The sequence below is a fragment of the Aythya ferina genome (assembly GCF_964211825.1).
Source record: "Aythya ferina genome assembly, chromosome: 1".
NCBI lineage: Eukaryota > Metazoa > Chordata > Aves > Anseriformes > Anatidae > Aythya > Aythya ferina.
In genome coordinates, this window is record NC_140296.1 from 106,370,651 (window position 1) to 106,393,395 (window position 22,745).

A 22,745-nucleotide genomic window follows, 5' to 3' on the forward strand; every position below is an offset into this window, starting at 1 on the left:
AATGGTGATGCTACATGTAAAACAAATGAACTTGGTATGATCACGAGCAAAAGTGTGTTTCCAAAGGATTAAAGTCAGATGACTGAGCAGGTGCCCTTCATACTTCACAAGGCTGATGATCATTTAGAGATATGCTAGAACACTTTGAGACAGCAGCTGTTGATGCTAAACAAACACCACGAAAAACAACAAAACAACACATTAAATACCAACAACTCATCACCAGTTGCTGTTAGGAGAGGCAATTACTAACAAGATGCTAGTTGTCTTTACATAGAAACTTGACACACAAACTGGTTATCTGCCAACATGCCTCTTTCAGCTGGAAAAGTACAAACCTAAAGAAACAGAAGTTTTGTTAAACTACTTCCTTGAACTTCTTTTAAGAATGTTTTCACAGGGAGGCTATAGCAGTGCAATAAGTATTACTATTGCCATAGCTTCTAAGTACTGGCAACCTAATACACTACACACTGACATTTAAGAACTTTCAGCATAATTATTAATCGCATTTTTACAGCATATTACTAAATTCAGGAATACGTGACATTAGACAGTTTCGATGAATATAAATGAAGTTACGATTTACTTATCTTACAGTTGATACCAAGATGCTACTTCAATAGCTCTTCACTGAACTGTATGTAGCTTATTCAGGTGACAGGCCTGCAACTTTATTTTTCAGAGAGTAAAATCCTCAAGTACACTTCAATCACTTATAATCAAAAGGATTCTTCTGCTTTTCATCAGCCTTACTCACTTCAGTGAGACCAACAAAATTCAAACTCTCTTAGAAACTTCTTTCCTAAAGCTCACTAGGGAAAACACTGTGAGGTAGGTGAGCTTACCATATTGATATTCTGGGCTTACTAACAAGAGCATTTGCTTGCTAAGATCAAACACACTCCACACACTGTGTTAAACCACAATCAACATGAGAGAACAGGAACAAGAGGGGAAAACAACAGCAAAACATGGGGAAGAGCAGAAAAAAAATAAACACATCAAAATAGTCTGAGAGGTAAGCTCTGACCTCATAAGTCCAAACAACTTTGAGAAAATGTTTGAAGAACCCCAGTGAAGGGGAAAAAAAAAAAAAAAAAAAAAAGTGTTACCTTCACTTCATCTTACCATGCCAACCAATTTCAGTTACCAACTCAACGCTAAAGACCACCACTCTATTAACTCCTCAGGAAAAAACTGCTGGGATAACCTAGTTCTCACCTCATTATTTCCTCCTCCCTGCCCCTGCAAGGGGACATACATGAATCACTGAGTGGTTCTGTGAAGGCTTGTACCTTCTCAGGCTATTTCATCAGTTTTCCAGTGAAATTCAGCAACAATCTTCCCTGACTAGACTGAGGTATTCAGCATCTAAACATTACTGCTAGGGTTACAGGATTTAACAGAAATAATAAAAAAACAAAACAAAACAGAAATACTTTACAAGCCCAAACTAAGCTCAGACTAGAAAGTTGAGAATGAAACCTACCAAGCCAAAAAGCAATACATTGGTATTTCTATAACATAAATAAAATATCCCCACGCTTTACAGAATTCTGTAATGCATACCTTCAGCTCCCAAGTAACTCCAAAAACTTGATTTCAGCAAAACTATCCTACTAATGGGCTCCTGTTTTTGATCCCATTCTTCTCTGACAGTGGGCCTGATCCACAGCTGGTATGAATCAATCTCATCACTAAATTTATTTCTGCCAGCTGAGGAAGGGGCCTCTTTTTACACTGCTGCTTGGAGTGTACTGCATTTATTCTACCACTTCTCATCTCATATGCCTCAGAAATAACCCAAAAATGGTTATGTTTCTGACAGATAGATACCCTTTTAATTTTAAATGGCACTTTATTTTGCAACCTTGCCTGTTGAACTCTTGGCAATGAAAACAATTTAAAGATCAATGTGTTAAATAGTTATGGAAATCAGATGCAAATTTTGAGTATTGCAAGTGTGGGTTTATTGCTTCAGTCTAAGGGTATTCTTCTACTGATTTCTCTCAATAGATGGACTCAGAATACTCATAGTGGTGACTCGTAGTGACTCAGCTGGTTTAGTAACAGTCTTTCACTCCCTTTTATTAACAGGTGTGCACTCATTCAAACCGCAGAGCAATTGCAGACAGCTGACTACCCCAAAGTGTGAGAATTCCCAAACCATTCCTTGCCCCATCACCTCACTTTGGGATTTGATGCTCATATGTATCCTGTTGCATAAAATACTCATCTGAAAAGTACAAGAGCTGTTCTATGGCCAGTACCTACCAACATTCATCTCACTGAATGTAATAGTTGCATTTCCCATGACATGAGAATAAACTGAGCTGTTTTTTGCAGCAGGATTCTGGAATTGTTTTTGTACCAGATGTTTAAACTGAGCTGTCTAAATAAATATTCCTTATAAAATGAAATTTACACTGTAACTTTATACTACACATGAATAACTACATTAAAAGAATTAATGCATGAATGGAGCTTCCCTACGTTATTTTGATCAACCCTCTGAAATTCAAACTCATATCCCATGCATGCATAGTTTGCAAACGAAGCAAAATTTCTTGTCACCTGTGAAGCATGAAGAGTTGATTCCAAATCACCAGAATAACAATTGTAGTTGACAGTTGTGTAGCTTGAATGGCTCAGGTCCAAGTCAAAATGCTTTCTCAACTAAAACTTCAGAATTAAGAACATTCTTTTACTTTAGCATTTTACTATAACATCAAACCAGTAAGAGGACAAAGGAAAAAAACTTTCTCACAGTAATGAAAGTATCTTATTGAAATAAATAAATGTGCAATTCCACAGTATATTATACCAAGAATCTTAAAGTTCTTTACAAATAGCTTTTAAATACTTCACAGTAATACTCCTTTCAGTCTCATCTTTGTACTTTCTAACTCTTAAAGGAATAACTTGTTCGTTGTCAGAAGTGCATGAATACTATTAAAAAGAACAAAAGTAGAAGACTAGAGACAAAACTAAACAACAGTTTCCTTTTAATGCCTTTTTTCCCCATAGCTAGTATCTTTTTGGAACTTTCATCACTGAGATCCTGATAGTTTTCCATACTGCCATCCCACATTAAAGTAATTGTTTTTAATTAAACAAAAATGTCCCTATTAATTATGAGTAAAAGAACTATTTTTCTGTGTTAGTAAGCATACAGGTATGTTTCCTTTGAGTAACTGGAGCAAGTATGGTCTGGAATATAGAATAAACCAAAGCCACATCTCTCAGCAAGTAGTTGTGCTCACCTGGCTCTGGAAGGCACTAGTTCTGTTACTGTGTGACTATATTGAAATTATGCACTGAATACACAAAATACGTTTCTTGCCATGAATTTGGAAATTATATCCTAAGAATATGCTGTGTGAGTGTTCAGAGGTAAGCAGACTGCACAGTGAAACCTCAGTAAGTTATTTAATTACAGTAAGTTCTTTATTAATTAACAGTAAGTTATTTATTACAGTAAGTTCTGTGCACCCTCAGTAAGTTCGCAGATGACACCAAGTTAGGTGCGTGTGTCGATCTGCTTGAGGGTAGGAAAGCTCTGCAGGAGGATCTGGATAGGCTGCACCGATGGGCTGAGGTCAACTGCATGAAGTTCAACAAGGCCAAGTGCCGGGTCCTGCACCTGGGGCGCAATAACCCCAAGCAGAGCTACAGGCTGGGAGAGGAATGGTTGGAAAGCTGCCAGGCAGAGAAGGACCTGGGAGTGATGGTGGATAGTCGGCTGAATATGAGCCAGCAGTGTGCTCAGGTAGCCAAGAAGGCCAACGGCATCCTGGCTTGTATCAGGAACAGCGTGACCAGCAGGGCTAGGGAGGTGATCGTCCCCCTGTACTCAGCTCTGGTGAGGCCGCACCTCGAGTACTGTGTTCAGTTTTGGGCCCCTCGCTACAAGAAGGACATCGAGGTGCTTGAGCGGGTGCAGAGAAGGGCAACGAAGCTGGTGAGGGGCCTGGAGAACAAGTCCTACGAGGAGCGGCTGAGGGAGCTGGGCTTGTTCAGCCTGGAGAAGAGGAGGCTCAGGGGTGACCTTATCGCTCTTTTTAGGTACCTCAAGGGAGGCTGTAGTGAGGTGGGGGTTGGCCTGTTCTCCCACGTGCCTGGTGACAGGACGAGGGGGAATGGGCTTAAGTTGAGCCAGGGGAGTTTTAGGTTAGATGTTAGGAAGAACTTCTTCACTGAAAGGGTTGTGAGGCACTGGAACAGGCTGCCCAGGGAAGTGGTGGAGTCACCATCCCTGGAAGTCTTCAAAAGACGTTTAGATGTAGAGCTTAGGGATATGGTTTAGTGGAGGGCTGTTAGCGTTAGGTTGGACTTGATGACGTTGAGGTCTCTTCCAACCTAGAAAATTCTGTGATTCTGTGATATTTGCTTTTATTTTTTATCAGGTAAAAACAATTTGGTTACCACAGATTTGCTGTAGATGCTGGAGTACAAGGTGTGAAGGAGCTAAAGAACTGCAAAAGGGTTTAATAATCAGAAAAAATGGTATAAAATGAGCCACACAAAGAATGAGACTGACACAAGAGATTGAAAAAAGAGAACAATTAAAAAGAATAACAATCTAATGAATATTTATTCTATGAATGCATAAGGACTCCTCCAGCATCTCTTCCTTAAGGTCCCTCACGTAAGTACCAGCCTGAATCTGCAAATGCTGAGTTATACTGTAGTAACAACACAATGGCAAGCAAAGAGCATGAACACATCTTTATGAATACGAACAAAGCATAAAAAGTATTGTATAATCAAAGGCAGTTCGCTAATGCAAATGCAAACAAAACACTGGATTTTTTGTCTGAATTCTAGCATTTCCTTAGAGTGTTCATCAATGATTACACTGGTAGCATTTTGAGTCACAGAATCACAGAATTGGCTAGGTTGGAAGAGACCTCCAAGATCACCAAGTCCAGCCTCTGACCTAACTAACAAGTCCTCCACTAAACCATATCACTAAGCTCTACAACTAAACGTCTTTTAAAGACCTCCAGGGATGGTGACTCCACCACTTCCCTGGGCAGCCTGTTCCAATGTCTAACAACCCTTTCGGTAAAGAAGTTCTTCCTAACATCCAACCTAAAACACCCCTGGCACAACTTTAGCCCATTCCCCCTCGTCCTGTCACCAGGCACGTGGGAGAATAGACCAACCCCCACCTCGCTACAGCCTCCTTTAAGGTATCTGTAGAGAGCAGTAAGGTCGCCCCTGAGCCTCCTTTTCTCCAGGCTGAACAAGCCCAGCTCCCTCAGCCGCTCCTCGTAGGACTTGTTCTCCAGGCCCCTCACCAGCTTTGTCGCCCTTCTCTGCACCCGCTCAAGCACCTCGATGTCCTTCTTGTAGTGAGGGGCCCAAAACTGAACACAGTACTCGAGGTGCGGCCTCACCAGAGCTGAGTACAGGGGGACGATCACCTCCCTAGCCCTGCTGGTCACGCTGTTTCTGATACAAGCCAGGATGCTGTTGGCCTTCTTGGCTACCTGAGCACACTGCTGCCTCATATTCAGCCGACTATCCACCATCACTCCCAGGTCCTTCTCTGCCTGGCAGCTCTCCAACCACTCATCTCCCAGCCTGTAGCTCTGCTTGGGGTTGTTGTGCCCCAGGTGCAAGACCCGGCACTCGGCCTTGTTGAACTTCATACAGTTGGCCTAAGCCCATTGGTGCAGCCTATCCAGATCCTCCTGCAGAGCTTTCCTACCCTCAAGCAGATCGACACATGCACCTAACTTGGTGTCATCTGCAAACTTACTGAGGTGCACTCGATCCCCTCATCCAGATCATCAATAAAGGTATTAAAGAGAACCGGCCCTAATACTAAGCTCTGGGGGACTCCACTAGTGACCAGCCTCCAACTGGATTTAACTCCATTCCCCACCAGTCTGAGCATGAAAACACATTCAGTGTAGTTGGTAGCTTGAGTGTATTATTTGACAATTTCTAATTCTTTTCCAAATGCTAGTCTTCTGAAATAGGTATAACCCAGCTTCAAGGCAGTTACATTTTATTCCAAATCATCCAAGAACTCTACAATCTACAAATAATCAACAACACACTATTAAGCTGAGTATTGCTGGCATTTACATTCCCTGTATACCTGGGGGAGACTTTGGCCTTCAGGCTTCATTTTCTTTATTTATAGAAAATGAAAATTCTCAGGTGAGTACTGCTAACAGTCCAACTTCAAGGAGAAAGCAGAATTAAATCTCAAATGAGTTACACTTGGGATGAGATTGGCCGAACTGAGGAGGTTAAGAAGGAGTTTTTGATAAATAGAACCAATGGTATTGCAGCAATGTATTGTTTAAGGCAGCTGTAGCACTTCTCTGCTGAATGAGATATTTTTAGCCTGTCTGCTTTAGCCTTCCACTGAGGCCAACTAATCCTCTGAGTGACAAAAAACATGGCACAGAAAAACCTGGAAGCTGAGCTTCATTGGTAACAGTGACATCAACCTTGCTGACTCTGAACAAAACCATTTCTATTGTGCTGATATAATGGTTAAAACTGAACAGTTATGCCTGTTTCTTGCTTGTAGGAGAAGTTAGCTGATATTCAGATAGCTTTCTCTCATAGTTAAAAATAAAAAAAAAAATCAAATATACTGTGGACGCTGCTGAGAAAAGCATGGACAGTAGTACAGGCTAATGTCACATCTCAAAAGCACATGCAGGTGTATTATTACTTTATTTATTTACTTTGGTATTTATTTCTGGTTAAACTGAAGAGGTTTAATCCTAAAAAAACATGACATGTTTTGAAATATCTGTATTTAGGTCTTCTGTAGTTAACTAGTGAGAAGTTTCTTCCTGCTGCTTCTTACTCCAAAGCCTCATTTTATCATATTAAAGGAACCTACTTGACAGCTCATGACTTCTTTTATCTAGAGAAAATAACAGTTATCCAAGTGCTCACTAAACACTTCTGGTATATGTGAGGGACACATAGGCTGCTGTGCATGCTTCACAAGTCCTTTAACTTTGTTATCAAGCTCTGGCACAGCAGAATACATACCTCTTCATAATTCTCCAGCCATGGAGCAGGTTGTACTTGGCAGACTACTCACCATCAGATTGTACTTGCTTTAATACTTCCTTCTCATGTAAGTAATGAAGACTGCTCTGTGTAGTTTCAAGCCTGACACACTTTAGTAACACTTTATTCCTGCTTTTTAAGCAATATATCTCTTAAATGCAAAACAAAGCTTTAAAAAAGCAAGGGGACTCAGATTGTCTAAGGTGGTCTTAGTACGCTATTGTGTAATTGAAATCTTCATGTCAACCTTCACACGTCAATGAGATTGATCTGATTGTAAGCATTTATTTCACTGAAAACCATGCTTTACTGAATGTTTTGTCTCTTGCTGAGACTCCCTTTCCTGGCTGCTGTAGAGTTATATATCCCTAGACATATTCTTGGCTTCTAAGACATTTTCTGTTTTATCAGGGACCTCAAGTCCACAGCTGAGACTTGTTGTCCAAAAATTATGCTGCACTTTCAGTGCTCCAAAGGCAAGCTTTAGCCTAACAAGGTTAATTTCCCCAGACTCCCCTTACTGGCTCCTTCAAATGAACCTACACTGAGAAGCATTGGAATAGCTAGGCTAAACTCAGCCTTCATTGAAATACCACCCTTATTACCTTAATTAACTTATACATCTGGTCTCTTGGTCTCCAAACAAAATGTTAAAACATTTGTTTCTGCTAGAGGCCAGCAAAAACACATTCTCCTCCCTCTTTTCAGCTTTATCATGAAAAAGCTGCTGTAGATTTTGCAGGACTGCTTAAGTTCCAAAATCATAACTTCGATTTTTATTCTGTTGTTTGTCTTGTCTTGTCTTGCAGGAGACAGTACTGTTATATGTGTGCACTAGATTATGTGGAAGTTGCTCCAAAACTGTTCTATGAATGCAGAAATGCTTCTATCAACATAGACATGCTTAAACTAATCCAGAATTACATTTGTTTTCTACCTCTGCTGCAGTGTTCCCAAAATGTCCAAATATGCCCAGATATTTCTGGATTTACCCTATTTCACTTGCTGCTAGTAACATACGGTAACACTGTCAGTAACTATTATAATATATAATATACATATAGAGCCAGAAACATGTACAAGAGAACACTTATATATAGACTTTTCATTAAATACTGATACAGCATTCTCTTTTTTCTTTTCTTTTATTTTTTTTTTTATTTATTTTTTTTCCCAGGCACATGCTCTCATAAGTTTAGAACTACTGGACAAGAATCTGTAAAACTATTGATTTTCTGTGTGGCTTTTGCAAATTCTCATACATACTTTGTCTATCATCTTTTGTCTATCATGATCTCATCCATGAAATGAGGACAGCAAACACCATACTAATAGGACCTGGTAGTGAGCTGAAGAAAAAGGACCAATTAATGTCTTCTTCAGATGCTACAGTTGCTGCAAGGTTGTTAGATTATATTTCTTTGCCTAAGGCTACTTTAGAAGTAAACTGTTGTTAAAATATCATCCCAAAAGTTTTAACCTGGGATGAACTAACTTTTCAGATTGCATTTTGATACAGCACTGTTAGGCAACCACTGATGATTCCTGCAATAAATGAAGGTGTGACAGTGCATCAGAAAGGGAGAATTGTTTCACTCTGATCATATGCATTTTTGCACAGAAATGCAGAAGGAAAAGTAGAGAATTCCTCAAAGCATGTCAGAAACAAATCAATACTGTTTGTTCTCTAGCTACAACATGAATCCCCAAAATGTAAGATACTTTATAGACTGAAACAACAACATGAATAGCTAGTATTTATAAAATATAATAGAAGCAACACCTATCAAAAGTGAGAGATATAACCTCAGCACAGTCATAGTTTGAGATACTAATATTTAAGATAAAAAATAAGGTGTGAACCTTATAATCTGGGTGGGACACAATGCCTGTCAGAGGCTTGCTTTGGTACCTGCCTCATCATTTTCATATTTCTCTAACAGTTCATACCAAAAGGGTTTCTGAAATACAGCAGACACTCCTGGGAGACAATCTGACAAAACAGGCTGAAGTCTGCATCCACCAGCACAATAGTATAATTACTTCTTAGTCTGCAATTTCCACATTAGCTGGTAGGTGCTTATGTACACAAACTATCAGATGTCCAATTAAAGCTTAAAGGTGCTGCATATAAAATGCAAACTAAAATGTTTATAGTCAGTAAAAAGAAGACATTAATGTCATGGTGTTATACAAAACTAAGCAGGCTTTGCTTAAAACAAAAACAAAAACAAAAAAAAAAAAAACATGCACACAAAAAACAAACACTACTATTCAAGGCCATGTGATTTTTAAATCAAATATTGGTCATAAAACCATTTGTAGCTGACATGTAAAACCATAATATTCCCAATGGTCTTTAAGAAAAAAAGAAAGAAAAGCTAAGCCAGTGAGACTTTGTTTTTAAGGAAAGCTGAAGTTGGATTCTTTTTATGTTGCTGAACATGAACACACACACACACAAAGTATCTTTATTTGTACCTGAACATTAATAAATCACGTCAACAGATGTTGAAGCAAGTAGAAATTGATTGTGAAAAAAATATTATCTTTGGATATTGTTCTAAAGGGACAACTAGTGTTAAGAAAGAAAGGAAGCATCTGTAAAACGATATTGAAAGCACTAAAACAAGAACAACAGAATGGAACAGATATCTATTCCTTTTTCTTTCTTTTTTTAATGAAGACATACACACAGACTGTACATTGGACACAGTAAGTTTTAAAGACATTGTTTGAAGCAGTATCTTAAACATCAAGAATAAAACAATTTTCTTGTTACAATGTCCTGTAAGCTACTCTGTTTTTATTCCTAATGTTACATGTCGGCTTCTCTTTACACAAAACAGTAGTCTTTCTCCATTAACAATACACAGGCCTCATCTGTTTCTCATTAAATACCTTACTTTTTCTGTAGCTCATTGTGTTTCTGTCACAGAAACCTCTAAACCTCTCTAAGAAAAATGGGCTCCAAAAGTAAGGATTTCTGTAAATTCTCTAACCCTAGTTTGGCACATCTAATGAGCAGAGCCAGTAACTGGGAGATATTTCTCCTTCACCAACACATTTTGCCTGGAGTGCATATGTCTCCTCATCCTGCTCTCCCAAGAGATATTCAGTGTGGCCCCAAAACATGACGGGCTTTCTCGATGCACTGCTCAATAGCCAAGAACTGTCTTGGGAGAGCAAGGACAAAGAGACCAAAGAGAATGAGACCTCCTGATGGTATCTCCTCTCAGAAAAGCCCGTGGAAGAGAAAATGCAAATAAAAATGTAGGGAACTAAAGAAAACCCATTTTCAGGACTGTAATATATCAGTGGGAACATTCCACAGAGGTAATTTTCCAGCCTGACCATTTCAACCCACTGGGTAGGCTGAATCATACAAAAACCTTGCTGAAAGGCACCTTAATTGAGAGTAGAAAATTGATTTATTCTGAACATATGTAAAAGAACAGTAAATAAGCATGTTTTTCTGTAGTGACTACATCTTTCAGCTTGAGTCATCAGAGGCATATGTTTTTCCACAAACAATTATTATACAGGATAGGCAAATTTTATTTATTTATTTTTTGGTTTTGTACAATTTACACAGTTCTCACATTAATTCCTATAATACTGTCTTTTAGCATGTTATGAATGGCTTACTCCACTACAGGATATAGTTCATAGTTGAAAAAATGTCTTTGTTCTACCTTGCCAGAATTCCTATCTAGCCCTGTAGCATGGAGATTTTCAAAGACACTTAGACCTTACACATAGAATGAAAACAGGAAGTTCAGCCAGAGAGAGAGACACTATAAGCATCCTTTCTGCAAGAAAACTTGGTGTCAAGGACAGAATTTTGTGCTACAGAGACAGAAGGGGCGAGGATGAAATTAAAAATAGGCACATATCTTCAAAGATATTAAAAACGTTCCACATGATACACACATCTGTAAACTTCACTATTTCTGCTCTTTGGGAATTTCCTACATTTTTGTTTTACATCGCATTCAACCTTGAGTAAAATTATACTGATATTCCAAGCAGTCTGTGGGGCACAAATCATGATATTTTGCCTTAGTCATTTTGTATCACAGCAAAAAAATCTTGTATAACAATACCAAGTAAAAACAGTCATGGCAAATAAATCATTCTTGCATTCTTTCATTGTCTAGAAAGTAATCTGATTTTGACAAATGTATTCATCATAAGCGTAGGCAATACCCTTCTGAAGAAAAAACAATGCCTATGTATTTTTAAACGTAAATCTATGACAATCTATGCTTGTTGTATAAGAATTGAGACTCCTTGTGTCCTTTCCCTTGGTGGCTGAGGGAAAGGAAGTTGACAAGTTGACAGTGTGATTTCAGATTCACACAAAAAGGAGAAAGAACATCAGAAGAAAATAAAAGACTCTCTTAAGGGAAGAGAAGAAGAAAAAAAAAAAAAAAGAAAATCCATAAGGCATTTTGATTCAGAGATAGTTTTCTCCTATTAGGCAGTAATGCACCTGTGTCTCATGGAGCTGGCCATGTCATTCAGTATGGTTAGCAGTGAGACACGGGACAGTGTCCCAGGTAAAGCTCCAGGCCCTGGAGATAAGCAATGACTTTTTGAATCTTCCTTCTGTTGGTAAACAGCATGAAATGGAAGAGCTGAATGTGCAAGGCTGAAAGATCACTAAGATGAATGAGAGGTTTCTGTACTTTTCTAAACCTTGTGATTTTAAACCTTGGAGGTAATAACACTGCTTTTGGCAGGAAAGCAGACTTGGAGCACCATAAAGGACTTATCTAGGTACTGGGTGGTCTTAATGTTCCTCTTTGGGTACTCCTGCATAACGAGTCCATATATCACCAAGCAAATAGGCAGAGGGAGATGAATAATTAGGGAGCCTGACTACCGAAGATAAGAAAAAGAAGAGAAAGCAGTCACAGAGGATTTCAGTGGAGTTCATGTACAGAATGGTGTTAACTCTTCCATTGTCCTCAGACAACAAAAAAATAAAAATGCTTTTGCAGATATTAGGAAATACATCTAGTGCTTTAAGACTTAATTACAGAGTGATCAAAAATAAATGACCATCGAATATATTTAAAAATATATACATCCCTGCTTTAGCAGATGGTACAGGAAGACCTTCAAAAAGAAATGTGCTTTTATCTCTTAATATAACTACGTTACAAAAAGAACATTTTTTTTCTTCTGCAGAATTAAAATAAAAAGTTTCTAAAAATCTATTATCAAATAATCTTACTTAAAATAGAACAACTAGGTGCACAAAAGCTGTGCTTTTCTTCATTTTATATAAGGACTAAGAAATCACTTAAGGGCTCTATTGAATAGCAGAGTGTCTTACAGAAATGTAATCCTACAGCAGCTTACACATACTGTATCATATGGTACCTTGTACATCAAAATTCAGTTCAATTTCATTCAAATTTATTAAAACTCAAATGTTCTGGAGCAGCAAATATTCCAAATTTTAATTACTCAGAAAATCTTATACTTTTATGAATCAATGTCAACTCACTTGAATTTTTACTGTAAAATCTTACTGAGGCAATTTTAAAATACAGCAGCTCATTTCATCCTCATAAATTGGACAAATTAAAGTACCAAGTAAATTTATTTCTGCCATAAGAGGTTATTTCCTAGATCCTACAGATAGTGGAGATAGTGTGATGAAAGTAGAACACTAAAGTTAATTCGATAGAGTAAGTAGTTTACATGAGAAATTACAAATCAGTTAATAACAGCAGCAGTTGGATTTTTGTCCTTCTACTTTCTCTCATTTCCTTATTTTCTTTCTTTCCTTCTTTCTTTTTTCTTTTTTTTTTTTTTCTTTCTCCCAATTCCTTCTTCTTTTTCTCCCCTTTTTTCTCTCCTTTTCTTAACCTTTCTTTCCATTGTTCTTCTAAAGGTCTTATCAGACACATCTACTCAAGGAGAAAAAGTCTCTGGCATTTAAAGGCAACCATGTTTTCTATTCTTTGTTCTTTTTAGATACTTAGTTACTAGACTTTAAAGGGTTTATGATAATATGCTGGCCTCTAAGACATTTTTTTGTGTGAAACATGATTTCTTGTAAGAAATACAACTGCCTGAAAGCAGAAAAAAAAGTACCTTGAATCTGGCCTCAAGGTTAGGAAAGGCTATAACAAACCTTTCTTTTTACATTTTGACACCTAGATCACTAAGTGATTTGGGATTCATTTTAAAGCTTCCAGTGAAGCATAGATGTATAGTGCATGATAATGTTAATAAACAAACCTGCACATTAAAATTATTTGATACATGAAAGGGTAAATAATGTATCTAAAGATCAAGCTTTTAACATCAAAGACTACTCTGTAAGAATTCAAGAAGAATGTGCTTTTTTATATATATATATATATTTTTTATTTTTTTCCTGTAAGATAAGGAACATGACGGGTTCTTTAAAAGACCAGCTGTTTTTAGTAATCTAAAGCAGGTGTACTCAATCAGCACTTTTTTACACCAAACCTCCTGTGGGTGGCCTGCTCCCAGCAGCTGACTGCTGGGGTAGTCCTATGCTAACAGATGCCTTTGGGCAGGGTTACCTTAGGGGGTTGATGGTTCCCTGTGAGATGGTGAGTGTGATGCTACAACCTGCTACTGTCTGAGCCTAACCCATACAGTCTGCCTGCTCTACAGACTGGAAGAGGCATGCCTGGGGGCGCTGCACACCCAGAGCAGGCCTGCCCAGGCCCAAAGCCCTTTGTGGCTTTTGAAGATCTCTGAGGAGGAGACCCCACAGCTCCCTGGGCAACCTGTGCCAATGCTCAGTCACCTGCACAGCACAGAAGGGCTGCCTGGTGCTCAGGGGAGCCCCTTGCATGCTAGGTTGTGCCCAGTGCTGCTGGACACCTCTGTGAAGAGCCCAGCTCTGTCCTCTTGGCACCCTCCCCTCAGCTGTTTATGCACCTTGATGAGATCCACCTTGAGCCTGAAGAAAGCAAAATAACATATAGATCAAGAAATAAACTATGATTACCAGCATCATTGCAAGTAAATTCCTTATTCAATCTCAGTTTACGTGAACACTGAAGGTAATTGGAGGAAATGATTTCTGCCACTTTTTACCACACACATCACAGGAGTTCTAAAGCTTTCTGTACCACAAGATCTCTCAGTGGATTGGAAATTATAACTATTGTTTACTTTGCAATTAATCTGAAAAGTTAAATAAATTTACTGTCCAGAAGGAAAAAAAAAAAAAAAAAAAAAAAAAAGTTGTTTTCTGTTTTGTTTTCTGGGACAAGATGACAATAGAAAAATATCACCATCATTAATGGATATTTTTTCCATTACATATATATTGTTGGTATACATATGTGTGTGTTTATATATGTCTACACATTCACTTTTTTAAAAATGAGAATTCTTCTGAACATCAGAAACGAATTTTCCTAAAATGCAAAATGAATTGAACATGAATTTAGCAATGAAAGAATAGTTTTAATTCCTTGTAAAATCTTAAAGCTTCACAAAGTTTTTCCAACAAAAAATTTCTAACAAAAATATGAAAAACACATTTTTTCTCCAGCAATTCACTGTGACAACTTTAATTTCTGATCTTTACATGTGATGTCCAAAACCTGCACAGAAAACTACAATTTTATTCTCCCTAAAATGAGAAAATATACTTTTTTTTTTTTTTTTCAGGGTAAGCAAAGAATTTGATTACAATTTCCTAACAAAGAAAATTGCATAGAGTACAGCAACAGATTTAAAACATTATAAATGTCTGAAAAAATGCTTGTACAGTTTTCAATGGAGGCATTAGATGCAGTATAAGAATTAATAACAACAGAACAATGGTATTACTCTGTAATTCAGTTCTTCTGAGAGACTCTTAATACATTGCCACTTCAGTACCAAAATAGCAATTTCCCATGATCATGTACAATTTAAAATATAGGCATTCAAATAATAATCATTGACTTTCTTACAAACAAAATGAATTGAAAAAGTAATAATGTGATAGAAGACAACAACCATAGCATAAGTTTCTAGTAATATTATTTTTATATATTTAAACATGTTTTAAATATTTATTATTATCTCTGAGATCTGTGCCCCTGCCCCATGTGCTTTTATAAGATAAAGTACAGGAACATATGGGATTTAATCCATTAGTATGCTTCCATACTACTTTTTGTTGTTGTTGTTGTTCCAGTTGGTGTATTTGTCAGTCTCATTTCAGACTCATTTACTCATTTGTGATCAGAAATATGGTCACAAAATTCCCAGCTCCAAGAACATTATAATAGTTAAATGAAGAACAAAGCTTCTTCCAAGGAGGTGTAAGGTCAGGTAAAGCTTAATGTGAGTTGTATTGTGGTCCTTGCTGGACCACTTCGGTCCTGTCCCTGAGAAGCATGGCCAGAACTTGAATCACTATGACTTTTCCAGACAACTCACTATTCCTCTTAATATATATTGATCTCTTGTTTGGAGAAGCATTACAGAGAATCAAAACAAACAAACAAAACCCCACAAAGTAATCTATCTTTTAAAAGACTACTTGAAATAAAAGTGTTTTGATATCTCTTTATATTGTAAACAGAAGACTTTTAAAGCATTGAAAATGCTTTACACCTGAATGCTCTGCACCTGAATGCTCTAGTGAAAATTCCTGTTTAAGAGCTTCAGAAACCAGACATGTTCCTTTGTATTTAAAGTCATGTTTTTTGGCTTGGGCAATGCAATTTAAGTGTAAACCAATTAAACAAACTACACTATTTAATCACACAACTTTTTTATATTATTATTTTTATTAATGTTTTTATTAGTATTTTTATTGTGATGTGCAAAAATAAACCAGTAGGAGAGCATCATTAAGAACCACATCAATTTTGAAAGGCACACATACGATATTAATAGCCACTGACAAAGAATCAATCAGCTACGATTATGTAACATTTTGGTTTTCTCCTTTCCCAGAAAGAGGAAGTTATCTACTTCTCATAACATTCAGCTCCGCATATCTGCATTCTGCTACTAGAGAAATGCTGGCATCACAGACAGCAAAAGCCAAAAGGTATACAATTCACATAACCGTCTTGTAAAGTTTCTCTTGCCCAACAGTTGTTCTCAGTTAGGATATTGCTAATATTAAAATAAAAGGAATATTTGGGTCTGATTCAAGCATCTCTTAATTTCAAGCAGACGTAATTCAGATCTGTAACTCTTAGCACATATGACAACTGAGCCCCCTAAGCAATTGTGTTGTATTATCATCAGTATGATATAAAAACTAATTTACATCCTTATTTTTCCTTTAACCACATACCAGTAATTTGCTAATGGACAGGGACTTAGACTCCCTGTCCTCAATAGTAGAAAGAAAACTATTTGAATCCATAAGGTCTAATTGTTAACCACCAATGACATTAAATGACCTACTATAGTTGCAAAACAAATGCCAAAAGATGTGGCGCTCTTAAGCTCTTGAATCTTCATATAATTTACTCATCATGGCTAAATGCCATCCCAAACTGATTAACTTTTATTCAGTAATGCTTTTGTGAGACATTAATATTTATATCCCCATCTATTTCCATTCTTTGGTCTAAATTCAGTCTAAACACCCAGCATCACAAACTTTCAAACAGATGAAAAACATTAAGTCAAAACTGAAAATATAGTATTTTTACTCTACAAAATGGCTTTTTTCATAAAAGGTAATACTTGAAAATAAATGCAGATGAATTTTTTAGAGGACCTTTTCAATGAGTAAGAAACATGCTTTGGAAAAGTTTCAATCAACATATTTCTGAGATTTGTGCCTCAGTTTCCATATCCATGAAATTAAAGGGCTCTTCTAAGCATAATTACTTAATGTGCTTGAATATTTATAACCCACTGGATGTTATTTATATGTAGCACTTAATGTACATATTAAGAACCTGCTAGTCTGGGTAGTATATTTTTTTGGATGTAAATGAAATGAATGAATGGAGTTCAGTTCTCAGTTCCAGTCCATCCAGCACCTCTTTCCATAAGGCTGATGATTTGGGTGCCCAAGTGGAAGCAGTAAATTTACTGATATGTCCATACATGCTTTAGGAAACACAATTATCACTCAAGCTACAGATCAGCTTTCAGGTAACAGGACTGTCAAGATAATATCCAGCCCAAGGATACCAACAGCCACCCCTCCAAGCTCTGGTTATTTCAGAGATTTTCATCATATACATTTTGCAGTCAGTCTCATCATATTCAGCTGAATTAAACTGAAAGCCTTTCTGTTTCCAATATTTCTTCCCTTTTTTGTAATCTAGGTGTTTCTAATATATATATATAAAATAAAATAAAATAAAATAAAATAAAATAAAATAAAATAAAATAAAATAAAATAAAATAATAAAATAAAATAAAATAAAATAAAATAAAATAAAATAAAATAAAATAAAATAAATAAGATGAAAGGAAAGGAAAGGAAAGGAAAGGAAAGGAAAGGAAAGGAAAGGAAAGGAAAGGAAAGGAAAGGAAAGGAAAGGAAAGGAAAGGAAAGGAAAGGAAAGGAAAGGAAAGGAAAGGAAAGGAAAGGAAAGGAAAGGAAAGGAAAGGAAAGGAAAGGAAAGGAAAGGAAAGGAAAAAATTCACACTAATAATGATTCCAGTATTTTGCCAATAACAGGAATGCTTGTTTATATAGTTGGACAAGAACAAAGAATAATGTCAGCAAGAATTGAGTTGTCCTTTAAATGCAAATAATCATCTGGATATTTCAGTGAAACAAACTGTAAACTGTGTATGCTGTACCACGTCCTGCAGATCTCACTCCCAAATATTATCATGACTCATCTACTTTCCTTTTCCAACAGTAATGTTATTTTTTCTTTTCAAGAGCAACATTGATAAACTTTGCACAAACTGCAATGCTGGGTTAAACCCCCTCTTCTAAATCTGTAGATTTTAAACTGCAGTTTTCCCATTTATACCAATAAAGTTACCTAGCATAATCATTGTGGTTACAAGCATCCTTCACATAACCAGTACAGCTGTAAAATTTCCTACCTTTATCAAAACCAATATTTGAAATAGCGTGCAAAATGGTAAGATTATAAATAGAAAAATCACAGCTGATTGTAGCCTGGAAGTCTTGCAACTCTCTGGAAATACAGGAGTTAATCAGCAAAGGCTGTTCGGGAAGCTTGCAGGGAAGCACAGGACTGTACTGCAGATGTGGGGAGCGTACAGAAGGTGTGGCCCATGCTTTCTGCATGCATATTTAACTATCTTTAATTATATGCCCTGAAGGTTATTATTAAAGAACAGTCTCCTGGAGAGGAAGACTTACACTGCCAAATGAGGCCTAACACATTTCCTTGAACACCGAGCAGAGAAGAAGAGAAGGAAAAGCCCAGGTTACTCACGGTTCTTTTCACCTCTCCACCTCGACCCCGCTCTTATTCTGGGCGAGATGTCCACAGCAGCAGTTATTTCTACTAGCCAAAGCAGCAGCAGCAGTGACAGCACGGCCATGCCAGGTAAATAAAAATGAATAACCTCTACCTGGCAGCACTGATAAAGACGAATTAGAAGACTTTCCTTAGGAATGAATGATGGGAACTAACAGCACTTACTCAGCAGAGGCAGGGGAAGATGTAAAATATTATTTCTACTAAAAATGCTTACTAAAAATTGTATTTCCATTGCTTCTCTTCTTCCTTTTATCCAGGGCATGTAGAAACAGAACAGTTGTAAAGGCTTCCTCTAAGCAGGAGAATCTGGCATTCAGATGCAGGAAGAGATGAAGGGACAGCTTTCTGCGGTCTATCAGAAGCTGCCAGTCCCTAACCTGCCTCTGCCACCTCTCAGCTCTTCCCAGTGTTTATCAACATCCCCCACAGTACTGTAACACAGGACACTGCTGGGCTGAAACACCGGAGGGTTGTTTTCAGAGGGTTGCTTTTTTTCTTTTTTTTTTTTTTTCTTTCCTCCTTTACTTGCATACTTCACTGCAGTTTCACTGAGCTGGTGACATGGAACATCTAATGTTGACGCCCCAAACTCACTGCATTTGTCAACGGGAGCAAAAGGACAGTTTGCAGAGCTGCCTCTTCTGCTCACAGACAAGGGTGACAGTGGAAGGGGAGGAAAAAGGAGGAGAAAGGCTTAAAAAAGAAACTTTTTTTTTTTTTTTTTTTTTTTTTTTGACATTCAGTAACTCTGTCTCTTATTTAGCATGAATGTCTTCTGTTTCTAGGGAAGACGACCCAAACCATGCTCCCTCTCATCCCAGTTTCTGCCAGAAAGAAGGAGGAGGTTCGCTGACAGAGATACATGATACATGCAGCAAGGAGAGAGCTGAGGACTGATGCTGTCCTTGTCTGTGCGCGCTCCATGCTGTGCAGCCCACCTGCACTATGCAGCCCAGCAGCCCCTGGGTAGCCATGCCATGCGCAGGTGAGCCCTGGTGCTGGCCAAATTCACCTGCTGGCTGGGGAAAGCTACTGAATGCAGCGCCTGCCCGTGCCAGGCAACGAGACCACAAACTCCTCTGGCAATCTACCAGTCAGTGATGCCACAGTTGTTGTCCACTGACCACCATGGTTATGAAATCATTCCAGGTGGCCTGTCTCACAGCATGGTCCTGTGAGACAAAAACACAAGAAGACCTGGGTGCTGTTCTCTCATGGTGACAGAGGGGTTCAGATAGATATGTCTACATTTATATTCAGTAAAAGAAACCGCAAAACGGGTAGTTTAGCGTCAGAAGCATCAGCCTTAGGAATAATTACAATGGGAAAACATTTTCTTAATAGAACGGCAATTAATTAGTACTCTACGAGCTGATCTTCTGCATCACACATTACTTATTAGCTGTCGGGTAGATGCTATGCCTGTAACTGAGCTGCAGAATTAAGGTCTTTAAGTAAAGTACAGGAATACATTTCTAGATACAATTTCAATTTAGAGTGAAAGGAGAGACAAAGTAAGCTATTTTAGTCATAATAACATCTCTCTGTTCATTCACAGTGTTCATGGCCACTGCTTTTTATGAAATTTCAATTAAAATGATCAGTGCTATTAAGATATTCCACAGTGACCAGTTAAAGTGTGACCAGCTGAAGCCATTCATCTCTAGATGTTCTTATGTCAGTGATGATAACTTTCCAAGTGCATATTTTTCACCTAGAACTGGCAGACAGCAAAGGTATCATAACAGAATGTCTTCCATTACTGTTAAAAAACTTATCCACAAGTCCTTTAAAATGGAAGAGACAAATGTGGCACATAGAATTGGAAAAGGAATGCTCTGTTTCTTCATTCTGACCAGCTGGAGAAATCAAGAGAGGAGATATGCTCTTACTGCAATTTGGGCTAACTACATTCAGTACAGTGAAGCAATTACAGCACAGGGCATAAAGAACCAGGCTATCTGTCAAACTTCAAGTACTTTACACATTACAAGTAGTCGTTGGATTTGCTCTGACCCCAGCAGTCTCCACGTGGCTGTCCCCAAATGCAGATGACCAGAAGGTGTTGGTGCTCTCTGCATACAGACCCAGCACTGGGTCTGGTCAGTGAGGGTCACCCAGTCCTTGTACCAGAGGAATCGCCTGATGAAGAGGCTTGGTTTCTTTGCCATCGTTCCATTTTACAGGAAGCAAATTTACAGTCTGAAGAATGATGAAGGATCAGGTCTTGAACTCATAGCAAAAATAACTTCTACAGTAACATAGAGTGTTAAAAGAAATTGCTGGGAATTTCAGATTTCCTTTTTTAGCACATTATAACTTATATCCTCTCTTAACTCATGCCAGGGAAGCATGTGAATATTCAGTTTCTGAAGATGACTCACACTGCTGCTTATATAAGACAGCTGACTGTACCAAATTTTATTGCATCAAAACATGGCACAGGAAAAAAGCTCAGTTAATACAAGGTGCTCTTTTAGGATTACATTAGCAGTAATGTAGAAGGCACAGTTTACTGTGAATGCATGAAAAACTGTCTTTTCAAATGCCAGCTGCAGTTCTGAGCATCAAAAGCAGAAGACTTTGTGATTTTGCAGTTTGCAGTGCACTGCTAGAAGGACAGAAAGTAGAGATTTTCAAAGAGGAAAAAAAAAAAAAAAAAGACAAAGTGTGGAATTCCAAGATGAGCCAAAACAAATCCAAGCAAAAAGCTTGAGCTGCCTCAAAGAACTCCCTAAGTTGCAGCGAGGGTTATTTGGGGTTGTTTTACTTTATTTGGTCCCAGATCCAACGCTCATTGAACCTTGCACTATGAAAAAGAAAAATGGTATATCCAGTTGGTGTTTCAGCAGATGTCTGCTGATCTTTCAAACCACTTTTTGTTGTTGTTGTGCTAGTACTCAATCCTGCACAGGGTTAATTGACAGTTTCAGAAGTGTTGGCCAGATAGCTTACTCTTACAAGAATAATAGAAGGCTGCTTTTCAGGATACAGAACCTGTATGTACATTTCTGCATAGGTTGCATCCATTTATTCTGTCACAGGAAAAGGAGCAGTTGCCTACAGAAAAGCTACCCCATATCCTGATATATGTCAAGGGATGCCCAAAGCAGCACCTCGTAAGTGACTATTTTCCTCATCAGTCACACCAAAAATGCAGTCTGACAGAGAAAATATATCACCAACAAAACTTTTGTATCACATTGTATAACAGAATGCCTCATGCATAATGTTGCTGTTAAGCAAAATAGTGGTCAATAACTGCCATGGGAGCAATGCCAATCCACTTCCTTCCCTGGAATAACATCAAGTAAAACTGAACTAATTAAGCATTCAGAGGTGTGAAGCCCAATAAAAGGTGGCCTGTTCCTATGCGATTCAGTGTTTAATAGCTCATTTAACTAGTTTCAGTTTCTGTGGTGTAATATCTGATCAGGTGAGTTCCTTAGCAATTTGAAAGCTTTCTAAAAGCAATGTAATTAATTCTGGGATCAGCCTTGTGGACAACACTTTCAGAGATGCAGTGGACCACCTGAAGATATTACACCAAGACTGGATGCTTATCTCATTCATGCATTGCAGCTCAGTCAGAAGTTAAGGACAAAAAAATAAAATTAGGAAAAGAATTTGTGGTCTGTGTTACACTGGTTCTGACTAGCTTTAATATAAGTCATTCTCTAAAATGTGTTGACATTCTATTTCTTTTATCCTCAGCCTTCATTATGCCCTAGCCTTTTGATTTTTGTTTTACTGTGTGATAGATAAAAGTCACTATCAATGTATTGCACAGTTCTGCCCTTGGATCAGATATCTCTCATGGGTTTTTATCCACTACGAGCAGATTTTTTTCTAAAACCCCCTCTTCATTATTCTTCTGTATCTTCATTAGAGACTTCACTTTTACTTTCTTCTAAAGGGAATCAAAGCTCTCTGCAGCATCTTGGCCTAGCCTTCCAGGAAGTGTTTAAAACAACTTTTTTCTCTTCTCTACAGGAATACTTCATTCACTGAGACATGATGAAAGCCACATATTCTCACACTGGAAGTCCCTGAGACAGTGAGGTCAGCCTGTACGTGCACAGAAGTCCCTCAACTCTCCTCAAAGCCAAAGCCACTTCCTCATACAGGGAGCTCTCTGTCACCTCTTCTGAAGAATCCCAAACTGTCGTTTTTTGGAAACTGATGGTCTGGGAAACCTTTTGCCTTTTTTTTTTTTTTTTTCCCAGAAGGTCACATGCTGCATTAGTGCAG

At 37.9% G+C, this 22,745-nt stretch overlaps 1 protein-coding gene and 1 long non-coding RNA gene across 10 annotated transcripts in view; both read right to left on the reverse strand.

The window, feature by feature from the left end:
* LOC311429984 overlaps positions 1 to 1,716 on the reverse strand; it is a 66,652-nt gene extending 64,936 nt beyond the window's left edge. Inside the window, exon 1 of the long non-coding RNA XR_014688488.1 lies at positions 1,573 to 1,716. This is a non-coding gene — a long non-coding RNA (uncharacterized lncRNA). The remainder of the gene's footprint in view (positions 1 to 1,572) is intronic.
* The window catches only part of ROBO1 (roundabout guidance receptor 1), a 737,333-nt gene that overhangs the window by 517,828 nt on the left and 196,760 nt on the right, over positions 1 to 22,745 (reverse strand). For 4 of the 9 annotated variants that reach the window (XM_084506320.1, XM_084506319.1, XM_084506313.1 and 1 more), the window contains exon 1: positions 18,447 to 18,665. The exons of 4 other annotated variants lie outside the window; for them this stretch is intronic. In XM_084506320.1, the coding sequence (XP_084362446.1) occupies positions 18,447 to 18,555 (109 nt within the window). In that variant the 5' untranslated portion in view covers positions 18,556 to 18,665. Of the gene's footprint in view, positions 1 to 18,446; positions 18,742 to 22,745 lie in introns of those variants that run through there. One more of the 9 variants, XM_084506314.1, reaches the window with a different exon arrangement.